Consider the following 22,155-nt stretch of genomic DNA (forward strand, 5'->3'; position numbering starts at 1 on the left):
CACGGGGAGTACACGGGGAGCGCACAGTGATACAAGGGGAGCGCACAGTGATACAAGGGGAGCGCACAGTGATACAAGGGGAGCGCACAGTGATACACGGGGAGCACGCCGTGATACACGGGGAGCACAAGCTGCCTGCACCCAGCAGTCTCTCTATCACTGGATAACGAGGATGTCGCCTAACAGATCGATGTTCCGACTCTCCGGCCTGGGACACATCGCGAGAAGAGCACAGCTGCCGGGAGGCGCCAAATGAAGATTCCGCCCCCGGCCCAGCGCGCTGAGCTGTGATGTGACTGTGATATCCTCCTGCTCCCACCAGCCATACCTGCTGCTATACCCGGCAGCACATCACCGTACACAGGAACATGGCACCGGAAACCAAAGTGCAGCCCCGACAGAACAGAAACCTGCCATGGTGAGCAGTGTGTACAATGTGTCATTCCCTGGTAACAGATAATATAACCATATGCTCGCTTGGATGTGTGTATATTTTTGGTTCAGCTAAAAGTTTGCTCTAGGTTAACCTTCAATACAGAAGATGTGTTTCTAGTTCTTAAGAACATTCATTTGTGTAACCTAATTTTACAAATGATATCTTAGATGCTCCTGTATATAATGGAAAGAGAGAAAAAGTAAAATAAGCTATTAATATCTCTGTTTATGGTACACTTCTTTTATATTCTTCTGCACTCAAATAGTTGCTACTTTTGACCTGAAAACTACAATTCTGTTTCTCCTTTGGTCCAGTCCATTAATAACATGAGTGGACTGGGTTTGAAAAAGTGGAGATGTTGCCTGTAGCAACCAATCAGGTTCTAGTTCTTCATTTAGGACATTCTGCAAAATGACAGTTAGAATCTGATTGGTTGCTATAGGCAACATCTCCATCTTTTCAAACCCAGACTTTAGTAAATATATCCCCAAGTCTTCTGTGGCCATGGCATCTAATGCAAGTTCCTTGGCTTCTTATAGAATGAAGCAAGCAAGTTTCACCAGAAGAAATTCTGTGTAGCTGCATTTCCATATAGGGTGAAAAATCACCCCAGCCAGGGGACCATTCACCATAGCTGTGACTGCTGCTCCATGCAGGTGGTTCTGTATTTTATCCTGGCCCTGGACAAAAGCTGGTGCTCTGTGGAGTGGATGTGTGACCAGGGCCGGATTAAAACATTGTAGGCCCCTGGGCTAGGGATACCGTGAGGCCCCCATTTGTCAAGCAATTTATGCCCAGTCCGATATTGCCCCCCCCCCCCCAGTATTATCGAATTGGGCATGTCTACCTTCTCACAATCTAACCCTAATTTTTCCACCACATCTTAAACCTAACCTCCTCCTACCTCATCACAACCTAATTCTAAGCTATTCATACCTCCTTTCAGCCTAACCCTATGCTCTTACCTACTCAAAGCACCCCCATGGAACCACTAAACTGCAAATGAATGAACCCCAACTTCAAATGAATCTGCAGCTTAACCAAGTACGATCCCAGTGTGTGTGTGTGTGTGTATATATATATATATATATATATATATATATATATATATATATATATATATATATCCTTGTGCTTTTCCTCTGACTTTTCTCTCCTTGTGGTGGTTGTCACTTCTCCAAATGGCTGTCACACCAGTCTATTTACTCTTTACCATCAGTGTTCCAAAAATGTCTGGGCTGTTTAACCAAAATGGTTCATGGGTAACAATAAAATCAGTATACCCTGCAATCTATCTAATCCTACCAAGCTTCTATGCTTGTGTTATTTTATGCATGGATTTCCTATTTCACTATATAGAAAGTGACCATTAAATATCTGCAAACATTTTAAAAATCCAGGGAACATCAACACACACTGTCACTGTCGCTATCACGCACTTTTTTGATTCGTTTGCTAACTACTTACCTGTGCTTCATGACGCAGGAGGCATCCGTCTGGGCTGAAGATAATGTATCGGAATTTATTTAATGCATGTAATATGCTTTTTAGTCTGTGCTTTTAAGCATGCAAACTGGGATGTTGTCATTCTGTTCAAGCCAAATGGACGTGGAAACATTTTTAGACCACTTCTCATTAGATTTACAGTGTGCTCCCATTGAGAATATTTTGTTTTTTACTGCTTTGATGTGTCAGATGCACTGAAATGGGACAAAAAGCATTTATGAGAGGCCGGCCGGGGGAGGGGTTGTTATGGGGTGGCGGACACATTTTGCATACACATGACCATACGAATGTGTACTGTCTTATTTTGTCCAAGTTACATTTGTGTAGCTTGTGTTAGAAAAATAAATTTATATTTGTACCTTTTGGCATTGTTCAAAAAAAAATGTGTATGTATGTACACACACAGGTCAGCCACAACATTAAAACCGCCTGCCTAACATTGTGTAGGTCCACCCTCATGCTGCCAAAGCAGCTCTGACCCATTGAGGCATGGGCTCCACAAAACCTCTGAAGGTGACCTGTGGTATTTGGCACCAAGACTTTGGCAGCAGATCCCTTAGGTCCTGTTGCAAGGTGGGGCCTCCATGGATCAGACTTGTTTTTCCAAATCATCCAACATATGCTCGAATGGATTGAGATCTGGGAAATTTTTAGGCCAAGTCAACACCTTGAACTCTTTGTCATGTTCCTCAAACTATTCCTGAACAAGTTTTGCAGTGTGGCAAGTCACATTATCTTGCTGAAAGAGGTTATTGCCATGAGGAAATACCATTGCCATGAAGGGGTGTACTTGGTCTGCGACAATGTTTAGGTAGGTGGTATGTAATATCCACATGAATGCCAGGACCCAAGGTTTCCCAGAAAAACATTGCCCAGAGCATCACACTGCCTCCGCTGGCTTGCCTTCTTCCCATAATGCATCTTGGTGCCATCTTTCCCCAGGAAAACGATGCACACGGATCTGGCCGTCCACATGATGTAAAAAAAAATGTGATTCATCAGACCAGACCACCTTCTTCTATTGATCCATGGTCCAGTTCTGTCACTCGCATGCCCATTGTAGGCGCTTTCAACGGTGGACAATTTGGCCCCTGTCAAAGTTGCTCAGATCCTCATGCTTGCCCACTTTATCTGCTTCCAACACATTCAAGAACTGACTGTTCACTTGCTGCCTAATATATCTCTCACTTTGACAGGTGCCATTGTAACAATATAATCCAATATTATTTACTTTGCTTGTCAGTGGTTTTAATGTTGTGACTGACAGGTTGTCACAAAACTTACCTGCTCCACATTCCGCTGCTGCTGATTTCTCTGTGTAGAGATCAACATTTCCTGGTTTTGATCACTTGGATACTGGTCTTGTCCTGCACTATTGCCTGTGCGGTGGTAATCGTTAACATAATTCCGACAGGGAGGAGACCTACAAATAAAAATCGAATGTAGTAAAATCCGAATTAAATATAAATAGACTTACCTGAAAAGCGACGGCTCACATCTCCGATGGCTCCTACACGCTGACCGCAACTGATTCCGAATGAAGAGGTGGCTAACACTACACTGTGACGTCATCACGACTTGGAATGATGTTAATTTAAAGCGGCAATGTCAGGAGCCTGTAGGTTAAGTGTTTAAACGCTTAACCCGACATTGCCGCTGATTGCATCTTTCATTTGCACACAAAAACATAAAACCATTCAAATTTGTGTTTTTTTTAAGTCTGGGATCACCTGAGTGCAGTAAATCCACATATGTGCTGTATGGCCGGCACTCCCCTCCAACATAACAGTACTCGCTGCAAACATCCACTAAAATGACTTTTGCTTTGATAATAAATACTACAATCTCCACAAAAAGGGACAACCCTCCAACCTATATAAATTGTCTTAAATTTCACACTGTAGAGAATTTTTGAAGTGGTCTCATCAACATTTTTTTTTTCTTTTCTAAAACAATAAAACCAAAATTTGGGGTTTCAGTTTGCACTAGAAAATAAAATAAATAAAATAACTATGGGAAACTGTCTTTGATGATCCTATGTTTGCCAGCATGTCCCATAATCTTCCTTGTTTGTTTATAAGACCCCCCCCCTCCCCCCAAAAAAACTAAAGGTTGGCAGTAGGATCAGGTGGTAGGTACAGTGAAGAGTTGGGCTCTGGGAGCATCACATGCGAAGTCTTGGAGGTGGGAGGGAACAGTGGTTATCACAGAGGAGCACGGTGTGGGTCAGCGGCAGATATAAGGGAGTGTATCTCATAATGAGGTCAGACATGTATGAGTGAGAGGTGTTGAGGGATTTCAAGTTTGGGTACTGAGAGACTGTGTAGAGATTTTCAGAGTAGTGCAGCGGATGTGGAGTGGAGAAAGAAGAACATTAGTCTCCATGAGGCTTTTAGGTTGGATTGTAGCTGGCATAGATGGGTGAAGGGAAGGCCAGATAGCAGATGGATGCAGTAGTTGAGGGGGGTGGGCATATTCTGGCAATGTTTCGGAAACAGAGGCAACATGATGGGTAAGAGATTGAATGTGAGGAGTGAAGCTGAGAGTGGATTCAAGGCAGATACCAAGGCTTGTGGCATGGGTGGAGTAGGAGAACTTTAATGTCAACAGTGAGGGAGACTAGAGGTGGATGGTGACACTGAGAGAGAGCTCTGTTATTAGACAAGTTGAGCCTTAGGTAGCATAGGGATGGCGATGGTAGAGAGGTAGTTTGAATAATGGAATAAAAGAGAAGGAGAGAGAGGTCAGGTGAAGAGAGGTAATAGTGAAGTCTAAAGGAGCATTTTAGTTAACTGAGAGAAAAACAAAGGTCTGAGATCAGATCCTTGCAGGACCCCAACAGATAGACTCAGTGGAGGGAAGCGTGTGTCAGAAGTAAAGACAGTGAATGAGCACTTAGAAAGCTAGGGGGTAAATAAGATGACAGCTGTACAAGTAATATTCAAGGGAGGTTAGGGTGAGCGGAAGAAGAGATCTGTCGAAAGTTGCAGGGTTGTCAAGCAGCATGAGTTGTAACCCTTTGAGTTTGTTGTGAGTAGATCATGGGTTACTTTAGTGGGGTCTGTTTTGGTGAAGTGGAAGGGACAGAATCCCTATTGCAGAGGGTGAGAAGGGGATGTATGAGACTGGTGATTGTACACATGCAGCTCAAGCAGTAATTGGAGTTAATGGTAGCTTACGAGCAAGGTCCTCTCTCCTCCTGTCACATTGTCTGTTCAACTATGACCACCTGTGTATCTTTGTATCATGTTTCTTGCATGTCATGTACAACAATTGTTTTTTATATATCTTACCCATTATGTTTTGTATACATTGTTATGCTAAATTTTGTAATAATTTTGCATTGCTGTTTTTTTGAATGTCCTATATATTTGCATTTGCTTGTTTTATATTTTGCCTGTTGGTCCTATATGTTTTTGTACTATGTTGTATTTCCCCACTATATGGCACCGTGGAGTTTTGTAGTACCATATCATCTCTCAACCTTATAACAATATTTTATGTTTTTATTTGTTCATCCTTCTAGGAGGAAATGAGTGGCAGCATAGGTGAATTAAAATCTCCCATGTTCATGTAGCCTAACAATCAGTGGCGGATCCAGGGGGGGGGGCGATCGGGGCATTCGCCCCCCCTTAGCAGCAAAAAGCTATGTCCCAGCCGCCGATCAAAACGGGAGGGGCGAGGCTAAGCGCGAGCGGGGGGTTGGGCTAAATGTGGGCCAGCCAATCAGTGGTCCCAGCCGGCGATCACAATGGGAGGGGGCGAGGCCAATCGCGGGCGGAAGGCGGGGTTTAACGCGGGCCAGCCAATCAGAGCAAAGGAGGGGCGTGATTATGCAAAATCGCCCCCCCCTAAACATAAAGTCTAGATCCGCCCCTGCTAACAATATTAGATGTTATGGTCTAGTTCTGTGGTTTTGAAATATTTGGTGATTTTGAATATGCTTAGAATTCATATGTATTCAGTATAATGATTCATATAATAACTACTGTACGTAATATATGGGATACGGTTAGTAATGGTATTGGCTTGGTGATTTTGAATAATCAGGGACCACTGATATGTTTGAATTCCATAATTTAATGTTGTAACTTGTAATTTTAGACTAAACCACCTGAGAACTATACAAATATTGAAAAAGAAACTAATGAAAGTAAATTGATTGTATGTTTCAGATGAGTGTTTTGAGATGCTTGATTGAGATATTTTGGCATGAATAACTAACTACACATTGTGATTTAATTAGTGTGGTGTTATAATTCAGTTTTAACCGGGAGCCATTGTAAAAGGTTAAGTTGCCATTATATAGGATGTAAAAAAAAAAAAAGGGTAGTATTTGCCTAGTATTTGCTAGAATGGAAATAAGTTACCATAATAAATTGTTGATTGAGAGACCATAGAACAGTGTTGAGCGATCAGTATGGCAAGGCACATTTTGGTGCCAAGCTGGATGTGTTGCGTGAATTTAATATTAAAAATTGAGTATATGCATTGTAGATTTGTAGATGGACAATATTTTAATTTTATGTGACATCCATTGATCTATAATGCACTTCAACAGATGTTTGTGATTCTAGCCTTAGTCTTTAAAATAATGTAATATGTAATGCATTGTAAACAGCGACTATTGTATTCCTATCTGAAATATGTATTGGTGCAGCCCATATTTTAATTTTTGTTTTTTGGGCATAAACTTGATCATATTAATTTGTCTGAGCAGGACAACTTTGGAGCTAAACATGGGCAGCACAAGTTGGTCCATTGATATGATTCAGGCACAGAAATAGCTGAAACACGAACGTGTCATTAACACAGCAAGCTTATAGCAACATTGCACCCAATGACGTTGTCTGGCTACTGGGCTCTTCTGGAACCCAAATCTTCCAGGATAGATCCACTTTACAGTAGCATAAACAGATGAAGAACCAGGGCACGTACAGGCTGCAGCAAAGACTACACTTAGACATATTTATTTACGTTTCGCAGCTTGACACATAGCTGAGATAAACAAAATGCACAAAAGTTTCCTAGTGACCTCCCCTCCTCAGGTGCAAAACGTGCATATATACACCATACGAACACCTTGCAATTTTACAATATAACATGAAGGTATGTTAATTGTGCCACGCATGCACAAACAATAGTGGCTGGACACAATACTTTTATTTAGCTCTTTCAGTAAAGACAGGTTCATACCGCTAGTCATAGAATTTCAGTTCTAAGCTAATGTCTGTGTCCCCACTAATTATTACTTTTATTTAGTAATGCATATATCCATCATTGTTATGAGCTGTATTCAGAACTTTGTGACTGCTTCCTGTGCACCTGTAAAAATATAGAGGTCTATTGTAGACCTTGTTGGCTGCTAATATTTATTCACTCCTTTATTAGATAACGATGAGGTTGCAATCACTCTTTTTGTAAAAGTAACTGTAAGTTTTGACTTTAGCGAAGTCAAATTTTTTGAGTTAAGATTTTTATGCCAACACCTGTTTCCTCACAGGGTGGAAAAATACCGACCCCAAACGCTTGATGATCTGATCTCCCATCAAGACATCTTGAGCACAAGTAAGTTGAACTGCTCACAGAGTTGATAATTGCACACGCTTGTTGTAATATTTCTGTTACGTCATCTTCAACCAATATTGAGTGCACTACCATTTAGTAAAATGTTTTTTCTAATGTACGTTTGAAGAAGTCTAGTTTGTATTTGTCTCCCCCAGCTGTTTTCTTGGGGCATTTTAATTTTTCTTACAGCTATGGCCTGAAAACAAGTGGTGGGGTTATATATAAGGAGATTGCCACTGATGTTTGATCCTCCCACTCAAACACCCTCTCCACTATTTAAAGTTGGTGAACAAAATTGTTTTGCCAGTCCTGTATTATTCAGGCTAGCGGTAGGGATAACTTACTTTATTGTCGTAGTGCAGATTTAATTCATTATGCTGCTGAAAAAGAATTTAGCAACCCAGAAATTTGTAATAGCAGTGTACAATAATTTAGGTTACTGTACAAAGTAATGTAGAAGTTCTCTCCAAAAAGAATGTTTTAAGGCATGTTAAAGGGCAAGTATACCCTGTTGTGGGATTTCCAAATTATCATTAAAAAGTATTGGTGGAGCCCTTATTACACATGACATTAACAAGCGAGAATTTGTGTTTTGTTTACTTCTATTCTTCATCAGTTCAGAAGTTTATCAGTGAAGACAAATTACCTCACCTCTTATTTTATGGCCCCCCTGGGACTGGAAAGACCTCCACAATTCTAGCTTGTGCAAAACAGCTTTACAAAGACAAAGAATTCAATTCCATGGTTTTAGAGGTACTTTATTCACTTAGTCTTATTTTACGTATTTTAAGAAAGAGAATGATAGTGTAATATAATGCCGTAACTATGGATAAGACTTATCAGCATTTTAGATAACAAAAATAAAACAAGCGACTTGTTTGTTCATCTTTAGTCATTAAGCTTCACAAATATCGTGGTGCCAAAAAAATAGGAGAATGGGGGGGGGGGGTAAAGTATGTAAAAATGTGAAGCAGAGACTATAACAGTCTTATACATTAAAAAAAATAAATTATTAACATTCCTATAAATCCCCTACATGACCTACAACTATGTATAAGCAACTCTTCAATTTTTGTCTTTTTAGAACTCCCTGACATCAGTCCCTGCCCCATTGGAGCTTACAGTCTATATTCCCTAACACACACACACACAGACAGGAAGAGAGAGGCTAAGGTCAATTTAATAGCAGCCAATTAACCTACTAGTATGTTGGAGGAGGGGGCTGTTGGCTTTTGTTTTGTTTTTTTGGAGTGTAGGAGTAAACCGTAGCACCCAGAGGCAGGGCCATCTTTTCCATTGGGCACGATGGGCAGGTGCCCGGGGGCCCCATAGGCAAGGCTCTTATTAAGAATAAATAATCCAGCAAAAAAAAAATCCTGCAAGGGTCACTGAGCAAGTACATTTAAAAAAAGCAGTGCATCGGGGCCCATATATATATATATATATATATATATATATATATATATATATATATATATATATATATATATATATATATATATATATATATATATATATATATATATATATATGGGCCCCGATGCACTGCTTTGCCCGGGGGCCCGTAATGTTGTTAAGATGGCCCTGCCCAGAGGGAACCCACGCACACACGGGGTGAACATACAAACTCCACACGGATAAGGCCATGGTCAGGAATCAAACTCATGACCCCAGTGCTGTGAGGCCATGCTGTCTACCACACATTGCAACCAATAAGGATATTTGAAGAAAATTTATACATTAAAGGGTTAGGAAACCGATTTTGTTTCAGTAGAGAAGGCTTTCACCTCCGCTATTAAGTGGAACAGTATGAGTTGAAAGTGAGCTCTTTATTCTGGTCCCAGTGGTTCATCACCTAGCCATTGTGCTCTGGGGATTTTGGTAACCATTTTAACAAAAATATACATCTAATTAGAAGATTTACTAATTAGTGGCATAGTTTTATAGTCGTATAAGCACTTTTTTTTTTTGTTTCTCATGAGGGATATCCCATAATTGTACTCAATCATATTTAATTTATAATTTCTGTGTTATGCTAGGTTTAATGCTAGGAAAAATATTTAACATTTATCCTTTTTATTATTATTTAGTTGAATGCATCAGATGACCGCGGGATAGACATTGTGAGAGGCCCCATATTAAGTTTTGCCAGCACAAGAACAATATTTAAGTAAGTTTACTTATTTCATATTTATTATAGAAGTGTCTGATTTTGTTTTTCAATTGGACGCCACGTATTGTATACATAACAAGTATTATTGGTTATTCTGTTATACCAGTGATGGCTAACCTGTGTTAGCCATCACTCCAGGTGTTGTGAAACTACAAACCCCAGCATGCTTTGCCAGTAGATAACTAGCTGATAGCTGGCAAAGTATGCTGGTACTTGTAGTTTCACAACACCTGGAGTGTCACAGGTTAGCCATCACTGAGTTACACAGTATATTGTGTTGCTTGCCAAAGCTGTAATCCCTTCTATCCCTCGTTACACCAATCTGTGTGACCTTACATATTTTACTATATCAAATGTACGTTTGAAGAAGTCTAGTTTGTATTTGTCTCAATTTCTTTTCTTTTTTTTCACTATTTCTATCTCGCTCACAGAAAAGGCTTCAAGCTTGTGATTTTGGATGAAGCTGATGCGATGACTCAGGATGCTCAGAATGCTTTGAGACGAGGTAGAATGGGACACGCTATCCCTCTGCCATATGTCTGGAAATGTTACAAAATTACCAGGTTTTCTAAAAATCCTAGATAGACATAACAATCTGCTCAGTCTTCATGCTGCAGCAGATGAATTTATGTATGTGGTGCCTTTTGCTATTACTACCTGCTGGATTTGATTAATGTTACTTGAGCTCTCCGACAATTCTATAACGTTAACCGCTTCTAATGTGATTGTGGGTAGTTTCGGAATTAGGCTGCCACGTGCAGTGACAAATGGTCATTTGGTGCAGCACATCTGAGGGGTCCTCCTCACATACACAAGGTCAGTCTGTCAAACGGACTCGCTGGCTAATTGATGTATCTGAAGAACCGTGTAATTGTTTAATATCATATTCTTATTTTTCTGTATTGTAAATTTGAGGCATTTACCTAACGAAAACCAAAGCCAAAAAAAATAAAGCATATCTTTTAGATGTTGTAGATACACCGCAGAATATTTCTTCCTCACAGCACTGGTGTCATGAGTTCAATTCCCGGCCATGACCTTATCTGTGAGGAGTTTGTATGTTCTCCCCGCGTTTGCGTGGGTTTCCTCCGGGTGCTCCGGTTTCCTCCCACACTCCAAAAACATACTGGTAGTTTAATTGGCTGCTATTAAAATTGACCCTAGTCTGTGTGTTAGGGAATTTAGACTAAGCCCCAGTGGGGCAGGGACTGATGTGAGCGAGTTCTCTGTACAGCACTGCGAAATTAGTGGTTCTATATAAATAGCACTGCTCTTAGCTACCGACAATGTATTGTGTGCCTAATCTTTGAATTGATTATTATGGGTGCAGGCCACCTTCATCTATTTACTTTCCAAAATGTCTAACTCTATTTATTTCATACCACTGTCCATCCAATGACCTCTGCCTGTTAATTTAATTACAGCCACGTGCCCCAGCTGCCTGTCATTAGCTGGGATGCAGTGGTAGTGTGAGGTGTCCCGATTGCCCTGGCGTCAAAGTGCATCCTTTCTTGGGGACTGACTCTGCTGCAAGTCTTGTGCAGTCCCCATTACCCCGGTGTTGGACAAAGTTTACCCTGGGGTACAGCTCTGCCGAATTAGTGACGCTATATAAATAAATGGTGATGATGTAGTTATATTTCTAATTAAGATACGTGTAAGCTAACTGCTGGTGACTAAACCTCATGTGCTAAATCAGTATTCTTTTCCATGTCCAATGCATTTCTACAAATCTTACTAAATGGTACTTGGGTCTCAGACCCACTCCTCTGTTATGTAATCGCATGCAATGTAAGAGAAGATAACTTCATTATACCTAGTTCTCTGAGACATGTGACTGATTCAGTTGCTAAGTCACTTTAAAGATAAATGACAGAGTTCTACTTTACTGAGCAGTTCACCTGCGTGCTTTGATAGTGTGTTTGTGAAGTGTGCGCTACACACATGGTAATCCTTTATTATTGCACTAGATGTAGCAATGTGTAACAGTGTGTGGCTGTGGTGCGCTCAGTGGACTTTCTGGCTTGGAATCTACTTGATCTGAAAATCCAGGATATTGTGGAGAAAAAGTGGTCCCAACGTTGTTCAAAGAAGTGAAATGTTATAGACAAAGAAGTATAAATGAATCTAGGTACATTCAGAAAAACAGTGTATATTATATTAAAATAACTAAAGTAAAAAATAGGAAGTGGGGATTGGATAGAGAAGGGGAGAGACGAGAGTGCTGGAGTATAGGATAAATTAATAACTCATTAGTCACATTTGTATTTAAAGTGGATAATTGTAGCTGATATTTAGGACTCTATGTCCAAAATGATGTAATAATGAACTACTATATATATTTTTTCCCCCTTCCTTTGTTTTGTCTTAGTGATCGAGAAGTTCACTGAAAACACTCGGTTTTGTATGATTTGTAACTACCTGTCTAAGATAATCCCAGCGCTTCAGTCCAGGTGCACAAGGTTCCGCTTTGGCCCCCTAAGTACAGAAATGATGGTCCCCAGGTTGCAGTATGTGGTAGAGCAGGAAAAGTAAGTAAATACATTGTAATTCTGACGTTAGCCGGTGCTATGATTCTAGCTGTTCTTCTAAAACTCTTCTCTTCTGACAGTGTGGACATCAGTCCTGATGGAATGAAGGCATTGGTGACCCTGTCCAATGGGGACATGCGAAGAGCGTTGAATATTTTGCAGGTCAGGCATCAAGCATCACTGTAAAATTATTTTCATAGGCTGTTCAATGACTGTTAGGTTAATTAGTATTTAACTTGGGAAACAGTGTATATTATAAAAAATATAGTCTAAGAAAGAAATGTACCAGCATCCCCATAACTGTATGGAAGGGAAAATCAGTTTGGAGGTTAAATTTGTAGCCTCTTGTCGTCTTTGTTATGAATCTAATGTTCTCCTGCAGAGTACAAACATGGCTTTTGAAAAAGTGAATGAGGATACAGTATATACCTGCACAGGGCACCCGCTGAGGTCCGACATAGCCAACATTCTGGACTGGATGCTCAACAAGGACTTCACATCTGCATACAAAAGTATCCTTTCTACAGTGTGTTCTAATATGTGACAAGTGGAAGTTATATTGTACAGCATATCTTCCAGCTAGTGCTTCCGCACATCTCGTAGAACAGGCAGATATGCAGAGTAGACATTATAGTAGGTCCATGTTCCCAGATTTGCCCATAGAATAGCCTGGGGCATGGACTCAGATCACACAAGTGTAGCACAGGAATGCTGGCCCACTTTGACTTTAATGTGCCCCACAATGGTTGCAAATTGGTTGGTGGTGGATCTCTACTGTGAATAGCTAGTCCAATTTTCTGCCATGAAAGCTCAATTTTGATTGAGTTTTAGTAGGTGGGGTTCATGCTCATTCCCGGACTTTACCACATATAGAGCAGTATCTTGCTGAAAAATGGGTACGCTGCTGTTGTAAATGCATGTGACATTGTGCTGCGTTTAGTAAGAAGCCCAGTGTTTGCCACAAAGTCGTCCTACACCAGTACACACCATCAGCCTGCATTGACACCTTCCAGGATGAATCCATGAGCCTGTGCGGATCTTACCATATCCCGGCCCTCATCTGTGTAAAAGACAGCAGGAACTGTTCTCCATCAAACCAGGCAATAACTTTAGTCATCCATTGCTTGTTTTACTAGGCCTACTGCATCCGCTTCTGTCATTTGTTATTTATTTTCTTGTTTACTGAAGTGTAACCTAGTAGATTTGTTACTCTACACAAACATCATAATTGCCTGTTTAATCATCCCGTCTGTTTTCAACCACGGGACATCCATTGGCTGCTGTTATTTGGGTGGTAGCCCATTGTACACATACCTATGATGGTGTTTTGCATGAATGTCCCTGCATTGTTGCTGTTCCTGAAACATATGTCTGAATTGGGGTACGATGGTATCACCTAATCTAAATCTTTTATCTTGCTTATTCTCTTTCACTTAATGTGCGCACACTCACTGATTTATCTAATCGCTCTGGAAAGGGAGGCGTACAGCTGTTCACTTTGTATATACAGAAATGAAACAGAATTATTGATATGCAATTGATAAACTATGATGATAGCAGACACACTTAAATTATTTCTAGAATTTCAATTAAATCTTATTTTCCTAGTACATTAGTAAAAAAGCTGGCTGTCATGTCGTCAATAATAAAAAGTTTCACTCCTTAAAGTGTTGTTTGCAGATATCATGGAATTGAAGACCTTGAAGGGCCTGGCTCTCCATGATATTCTGACAGAAGTCCACCTTTATGTACACAGAGGTATTCTATACCTACTTCTATTCTTTTATTTAGCAATACTTTTAATCCATGCTGGAGTGTATTATAATCCCCTCAGTCTTCCATCACAACTGAAGAGATTCTATTACATGTATCCTTGATCCTGACATCAGGAGAGCAAGTGATCACTCATACTTCACTTTTACATTAATTCATGCTGGTAGCTTTTTTTTCCCTTACACTTGGGGCTAGATTTACTAAGATGCGGGTTTGAAAAAGTGTGGATGTTGCCTATAGCAACCAATCAGATTCTAGCTTTCATTTATTTAGCACTTTCTACAAAATTACAGCTAGAATCTGATTGGTTGCTATAGGCAACATCCCCACTTTTTTTTAAACCCGCAGCTTAGTAAATCTAGCCCTTGGTGTGTAGTCATGTCACATGACATGATGATTTTGAAAGTGTTCTGTGGTCATAGATCGGTATAATTTATCCTTTAATTTAGCCGCATTATCAATTATTTGGCTTCCTAGCAATTTTAAGTAGCCAATGAGGGGTGACCCAGACTTAATGTAAAAACCTAAAATCCTGATCAAAAAAGTTGCACAATCAGAAGATGGAAAAATAGGAAATAATTTTTTAATAATGAATCACAATGGAAAAAGCGCAAAATTAACCCGAACCACAAATAATTACAATTATTTGCAATAGACCCAATATTCAATATCTTGCAGGAGTTGATCTGGACACTCTTCCTGTTTTGTTTGCAATACCCAAAATGGCAGGAATTGCTAATACCACTTAAATATACAGTAAAATACTGAATCATGGATGTATAGTTTGATTTATGGTACCAATATTATTGAATTGACTTGTGAATTGTATACTTTAAACATGGCAATGTATTAATCTTTAGGTGCACAGTGTGTACACATATGCTCTATGTGTATATGAGCGATGCAACATCATTTATAAAGAGCCACAAGTACCGCAGCACTGGACAGTTGGCATACAAATACAGGAACATACATGGATACATAGAAGTATAATAACAAATAAAATGAAGCCTAATACCAGACAAAACCCAAGTATCAGTAATGTTTGAGCAGTTACAAGTAGCACAAAAACCAGTATGAATTTTGTGTACAATCAACATAGCAGTCACACACACAATTCAGCGTAGGACATCACTGGGGCAAGCAAGGTAGGTACATACATGAGACATAGGGTTTTAAATCAATGACCATAATATTTTGCCTTCTTCATTATTTGACTGTATTTATAGAGCACTAAATACCAAAAATGAAATGTTCACATATAGATCATGATGGTAATTTACACTGTTCAGTATAGAGGGCTGACATTCTTCTGTAGCTGGTAATAAGTTTACTGTACAGTGGTGTGTTTCACACCACCAGTTGGATAGGAGCCTCACCCCACTATTGGTGCAGGGCCCCTCACCTTCCACTGTTGCTCAGTCTATACAGGGAGTTCAGTTGTCTGCATTGTACCACGAGTTGCCCTCAGAATGGTCCATAAAAGGTACTCTGGCAGTATTTCTTTTGGCATTTTTTTCTCACATCCAATAGAGGAATGCAGGAAAATCAGGGATTTTTCGGTTACTGTGGTATACAGAAATGAACACATTGCGAGGAATCTGGGCCACTCTTCCCTTATTGCCTTTCCTATTCTCCTCGATTCCTCTCCTCACATAACCTAATCACATGTGGACAGGTCACTATCACCCACAAGATCCTGCTGCTATGTATATTCCGATCTGATTGGCTTCAGGTAGTTCTACTTCATCCACTTCAAAACTGAGGACGTCCTGGAAAAGCAGTCGTTAAAGATTGAATATAATAAGGTGCTCAGACCTTATTCAAATACACCTTAAAAAGTAAAGAATTACTAAACACACACACACACACACACACACACACACACACACACACACACACACACACACACACTCCATTAGACATTAAATCTCCTACATCGCAGGTCATAAAGCAGACACTAGGTATTTAAGTTGCTGTTACATTACTGTCGGTGCAATAGTGTATTAATCCAGAGTGCTTTTCTGCACATCTGCCAAGGTATCAGACAGAAGCACCTCCTTCCAAACTCTGCAACCTGCTGCATGTATAAATCCTCAGGTTATATATATGTTCATTCAAATACTGGCTTTCCATCCTGTTGATTTCTTTTCTAGATACTGGTTTTATTCTTCTAACTGTATATGGTTTTGTTTTTTGTTTTCCATTTGTGATTTATTAATTTAAAAATTACATTTATTTTTCCACCCCCTGGTTGTGAATTATATATTTTATTTTTACTTCTAGGATTTTTAAGATTTAATTATATATTATAGGTTTTGTTTTCAAGATTATTCTTTACAGTAGTTCTAGTGAATGTGATATTGGCTTTGCCAAGGTGAGTTGTTTTTCCTTTCCCTTGAGTCAAAGGATGACGTAGGTGTTTCTCCTGGGTCCAGCTGGTGCAAAGAGCATACCTGATATCCTTGTTGTGTTGTGCGAAGAGGGGGAATATGCAGTGGGGACTCGGTCCTGAGTCAAGTGCCATCTGTTTGTGGCTGGTTTCTCTGGTGATTTTCCCCTATCTCTGTGGTTCCCACAGCAACTGCATAAAGCTTAATTATCTACCGGAATAGAGTTGGAAATCATTACTAGCCCAGCAGGGGGAGCTCTACTCTAAGCTATTGACGCTAGTCATGAGCAAATCTGCAACGTGTGTCTCCGTTAGTAAAAGTGCCAAAACAGCAGCAGCTTTACTTGTGGCCTATTTTTCCTGTGTACTTAACACTGTACATAAACATAATTGTCTCTGAATTGATTAAAAATTATTTGCAGGAGTGTGTGAAAAGCAAGAGGCAGTGATGGTACTGTAGTAATTAAAGCATGTTAATTCAGGTTTCCAAAGATCTGAATCATTATATAAAATGATCTGGGGGGAAAAAGAAAGTTGTATGTGATACATTCTTTTTCAACTTGGTTTATTTGTGTTCTTACATTGCGTGTTGGTTTAGCTTCTCAAATTTGGTATAATTGCCTACTTTTTTTACATTAAAACTATTAACATGTTTTAGGTGATTGACATCTATAATAGGTTGCACAAAGGTGAGTGATGTTTTGTTTACTTGATGATGTTGGTTCATTTTTGCGCTAGTTTGTTTAGTGTGGAGTGTAAGACCTTGTGGTTGCTAGGCAACTTAGAAGCCATAATGGGTAGGTTAGTGCTTCATTGTACCTTGGAAATAGGACACATTCTCTGGTGATTAAGTTTCATTGAGTATGTCCAATTTGTTATACTGGCAGTAAAGATTTGGTCCTTTTTCCGTTGCTAATATAATACAATTTATATCTATTGAAATTCATTTCTTGGCACTGAATGAGCTAGCTCCATGTAACCAATTGTTTTTCTGATTTTCACAGTGGATTTCCCAGCATCTGTTCGAATGCACTTATTAACCAAGATGGCAGATATTGAGTAAGTGATGCCACGTTCAACTGCTGGGTTGTCTGTTTAACAATGATCAGTGGTAGCACGGAAGGCTTAAAAAGGCAAACCATGAGCTGATTTCACTGATCCATGATGGAAAATATCATGGATGGTAAATAAGAGTATTAACTTATTTTTACATTGACGACTGGTTTCGACAATATCTGTATATTATCAGAGACCCAAAAAAAAAAAAAGCTTGAAAAATGGCAAATGCAAAACTATTCACTGAGCCTTTTTAAAAATAAATTATGGGCTAATAATTTGGTAGCTCAAACTATAAAATCCAATCACTTATTGTTTTATACTTTTTGAAATCTGTGTGACATCTACTGGGCCCACAGGAAATTAAAAATCTAGGAATGACTGATGTCCATGAGCGTCTGTGCAAAATGATACACATGCTCTGGAGGTGGAGTGTCTGTTACTGCCTTGTTAGATTTTTATTTTGTTAAAAATTATTCTTGTTAAATGTTTTATTTAACTATTGTAGAGATAAGCTGGCTTCAGTTATAGTGGAATGATAGAGCGTCTGAGTTGACATAATAGTAAAGAACGTCTTTTGTTTCCAGATACAGATTGGCTTCTGGGACCAGCGAGAAGATTCAGCTTAGTTCCCTGATAGCTGCATTCCAGGTCACTCGAGACATGATTGTAGCAGAAGCTTAGAGTGGGATGTGGCAGCTTGACATATGTGTAGTCAAGGTTACTCCGGGACAGAACAATAAGTATATTATAAAAAGGGCGTACGTGGCTTCATTCTATTGCACGAAAGAGAGACTGGAAGTTTGGAGGTGAACATTTATTGGGGGACATAGATTGGGTATTGCATTGTCCCCAGGGGAGTAAGTTACCTATGTTATGATCTAACAGACTGGCTGAAAACAAATACACAAAAGAAATTACATTGACTTTAGTTTCCTATCAAAATCTTTTTATATATGTTTAGTTGTTCACTAAAATAACATGAATTTCTCAACAGCTGTAATTGCTTTTTCTGCATTGTTTTGCTAATTGGATTAAAGTGAATCAGTCATATCAGCCCTGTGACAGCACTTTTTTTTTTTTTTTTTTAAATATGATGGCTTTGTATAGGTGACTATAAAGCTGGCCTTACATGTGACACACATTGGCTGCGATCTGGTAGTTGGCGTTTGTGCTCATGTCATATCACCTCTGGAACAGATTAAGGCCTGTAAGTGCTGTTATATAATTCCCGCAGACACAAACCAGTCTTGCAACCAAATTTGTGTGACCAGATCATTATCACGCACTGACCGCATATAGGCAGAGGTAGTAAGATAATTATTGGGCCAATTTAATACCACAGCACATACACTTCATCATTTGTCTCCCCATAAGTACACACTTGTTTTGATTCCTGGCCCTTTCTTTTTTTTTTGTATAAAGTGTTCCTTTCAGAAAGAAGTAAGGAATGAGATTGGTTAAAAAAAAAAAAAAGAAAAAACATTTCTAAAATAGAAAGGCCACATTACAGCAACAGTTCTGGTAAACGGAGGATTCTGAGACGTAAAAAGCAGCACAACTTTTTTTTTTAGACATTTAATTAAGACGTGCAAACATAGAGCGATATATCCTTCTATTTTGTTGTGCCCTGATTTTACAATACTTTTTCAGTATATTACACCACACAATTTTCCCAGATACAGTGTTGTACAGTTGTATTACTATAAGTGTTCAGGAGCTCATGTGTAAGTAATTCAAAAGCTACAAAATACTGTGCATGGTTCCTAATGTGTTTGATAAAAAAATTTTTTTTATCACGTTAACCTTTTATTTTACTGTACAGATAATTTATATGCACATATTTACATGCTGGAACAAACTAACAGTCACTACTGACAAATTTGCATTATTTTTGCTAATTTTATTTGAAGTTTTTGATGGTTTTAGGCTTTTTCCTCTCATTACTGTACGTTACACATTTTTCCTGGTTAGAGGCATGGTATCAAGGTCTTCTGCAATAGCTGCCTCATTGCCATACCTATAATGCTACTAGGTCTAGGCCATCGGCAGACTTGGCTCAGTTCTTTGCAGAAGGGGAATCATTTAGTTCTCGTTACGTTCATCCTTCTTTGTATGTTGCTAAATACAATTTTACTGTGCATGCGTTTCCAAGTGGTTAATGGTCTAGGCTTTGTTTCATAGGCTATTAGCAGCTATAGCTGCCTAAGAAGGCTGAAATGTTTCAGTTTTATTTTCCATTATATGATCTACAAAGTTTTTGTTGTGATAATGGGGCACCTACATATCTGCCCACACCAACAGGCAGAGATTGTATCTGGCGCTAACAGCTAATGACTACCCCTTACCAGGTTGGGCTGTCTTACAGCTGATGCCCACCCTGGTACTGTGGATGTGGGAAGTATTTTACACACACAGGCAAATATCTGATGAAAATATTTGACATTTATTGCACATTTCACCAGTGGAGCTATAGCTCTATAAGGAATGATTAACCTTCACACAACTATCATGTGACACAGTAGTAATACAAGGAAACAAACCTAGATTAAATCCAAACACAATATAGCCAAATAGTATTGTCTCTCGCTCTGCCAACAAGGCAATAGTCTAGCCTACTAGTGTTGCCCCGCTTTCAGCAGGAACACATTGCATCACAGATGAATGCACTTCTCAAATCTTTTTGATCTCTCATCTCATTTGTCATCAGAGATTCTGGTACACACAGTCCAGTGGGAACTGTAGTCCCCAGGAAGTCACACAGATCTCCTTTGGGTCTCTGACTTCCACTTTTTAATACCCAGTCCGCTTTCCACACTTGTGGCTGCTGGGTACTAGGAGAGGAGCTGGTCTAGATTGGTGCAGTTTCTCTCTATGGCGCTGGATGGACATTCAGACTTTGCTCCTGTCTTACCGTGACCACCTGTGGTTTGCGGCTCAGTGTTTGAAGATAAGGGGTCTTGATAGTTGTTCTTGTTCATCCTGAACAAAGCAGAATACTCTTTGATGTACCTTGACACAGAACCCTCCCTGATTTAATCCCTTAATGGGTTTTGGCTGTTTTTTTTTTTATCCCCTCCAGCTGTCTGGCACTTGTGGTAAAGTCTGCCCTACCATCTTAACTTTTAGTCCCAGTATAAACACCCAGTTATAATATGCTCTTATTTTAAATGGAACAGTGTACCCCATACTATTTTTACATGGCATTATTTTAAGTGCAGGTACATGCTATTGGCACCGTTCTGATGAGAGAGGGGCAAGCTTAGCATTTATACTCAACTTTGCTGTTTTAAGTTTAGTGCCCATATACCTTTTTTTTTTTTTCCCCTCCCATATTCAGGTATGTTTTATTTATTTTCTGCAAGGAAGGTTCTGTTCTAAATGTGATTGTTTCCCCTGACAGCCTATCCCTCATTTACAAGGGAAAGGTGTTTTCTTCTATTTGTTTTTTTTATTCCAGGTATGTAAGCATACAGTTCTTTGGCCTTATTTGGTAGCTATATGCTATCCATGAGTACTCCTTATACCTTACCTCTTAACGTTTGTGGGATAAATAACCCTAACGGAAAAATCACTGGCATTTCTGCATCTATAGCTTAAAAGTTGTTACAAAATATTTTTATTGTAAATATATGCTTTTAATAAAAACTTGCATCAACATTACATGTCTTTGTTTTCATTATAGACAAAAATGCATAATGCTGAGAATAAGTGTTAATGAAATGTAAAGTGAAACATTAATCCGTAACAAATGGGAGAATAATCAAAGTACATGTACAAATCAGTACTTGGAATACTGAAAGCCAAGTTCATCCACCACTGTATGTTGTATCTGAACTGTAGAGAGATCTGTTCTGGTTTAGAAGACCTGGACAAAAATTAGGATGATCCCAAAATGAAATATATTTGGATACAAAAGTCTCTTGAAATTTTTACTTGTATAAACCCATGATTTATAGTTGTCTTAATAGTACATTCGATATCAGATTTAGTTGGCACAAGCCTGCCAAAAGAATATGGATTAAACCGTTCACATTCAAGAAATTTGTAAAATTGTCTTGATTTGTCAGTGGCACACTTAAATGTGGGTGAATAGGAAAATATCTGCAGTTTCGGAAGCCTACACCTCACTGAGCTTATCATTATAGTTTATTAAAAGGAGATTTTGGTTTTTTGTGCCTCTTCCCAGTAAACTTTGTTTTGTTGTTTTTAAAGTACATTACGGAATCAACTTCAGTTAGGGACTAAAGTTATGTTAAAGGTTTTAAATTTCATGGTTTCTTGTGTTAATTATGTATGAGGTACAACATCAACTTCATTATTTTTTTTTTTCTCCACTATGAAACAGAGTCCCTGCTGATTTTTTTTGTGGTAGTAATGTATACCTTTTATAAACACAGACCCAAAAAATGGGATCCCTAATGTTGATTGAACCTATTGTTTTTAGTTCTATTGGAAAAACGTGCGTTTTTGCAATAATACAAAACATGAGGCAGATGAAACTAATTTGGTTTGGATGCGGGAGGAAGCGTTACCTTAGGGTTCCAAATCTTGTGGCGATTCCTTAATAAGCACCCGTGATACTTCAAATAAACTGGATAAAGAAGCTGCAATTAGTAAATTATTAAACTTGAAAAATCAACATTTAATCAACTAATTGTCAGACAGTCGTGATATTTGGCAAAAATAGTTGTTTTGACATCCTCTCCACTAAGAAATT

General features: G+C 39.0%; 1 protein-coding gene across 1 annotated transcript; it reads left to right on the forward strand.

Moving 5' to 3' along the window:
* Positions 1–239: 239 nt before the first annotated feature.
* On the forward strand, positions 240–21,095 carry RFC5 (replication factor C subunit 5). The gene is made up of 11 exons (XM_075178528.1): positions 240–418; positions 7,446–7,510; positions 8,127–8,263; positions 9,601–9,680; positions 10,115–10,188; positions 12,055–12,214; positions 12,295–12,376; positions 12,597–12,726; positions 13,895–13,972; positions 17,384–17,438; positions 18,023–21,095. The coding sequence occupies exons 1-11, from the start codon at positions 369–371 to the stop codon at positions 18,117–18,119; spliced, it is 1,008 nt and encodes a 335-aa protein (XP_075034629.1). The 5' UTR covers positions 240–368; the 3' UTR covers positions 18,120–21,095.
* The last annotated feature ends 1,060 nt before the right edge of the window (positions 21,096–22,155 follow it).

This window comes from Mixophyes fleayi, chromosome 1 (genome assembly GCF_038048845.1).
Source record: "Mixophyes fleayi isolate aMixFle1 chromosome 1, aMixFle1.hap1, whole genome shotgun sequence".
Lineage (NCBI taxonomy): Eukaryota > Metazoa > Chordata > Amphibia > Anura > Limnodynastidae > Mixophyes > Mixophyes fleayi.

Bases quoted from the DNA above. Each gene is read 5' to 3' on its own strand.
- RFC5 (XM_075178528.1), top strand. From the start codon at position 369: ATGGCACCGGAAACCAAAGTGCAGCCCCGACAGAACAGAAACCTGCCA. The intron at 8,264-9,600 runs GTACTTTATTCA...ATTATTATTTAG, and splicing joins TCAATTCCATGGTTTTAGAG to TTGAATGCATCAGATGACCG. The intron at 17,439-18,022 runs GTAAGTGATGCC...TTTTGTTTCCAG, and splicing joins ACCAAGATGGCAGATATTGA to ATACAGATTGGCTTCTGGGA.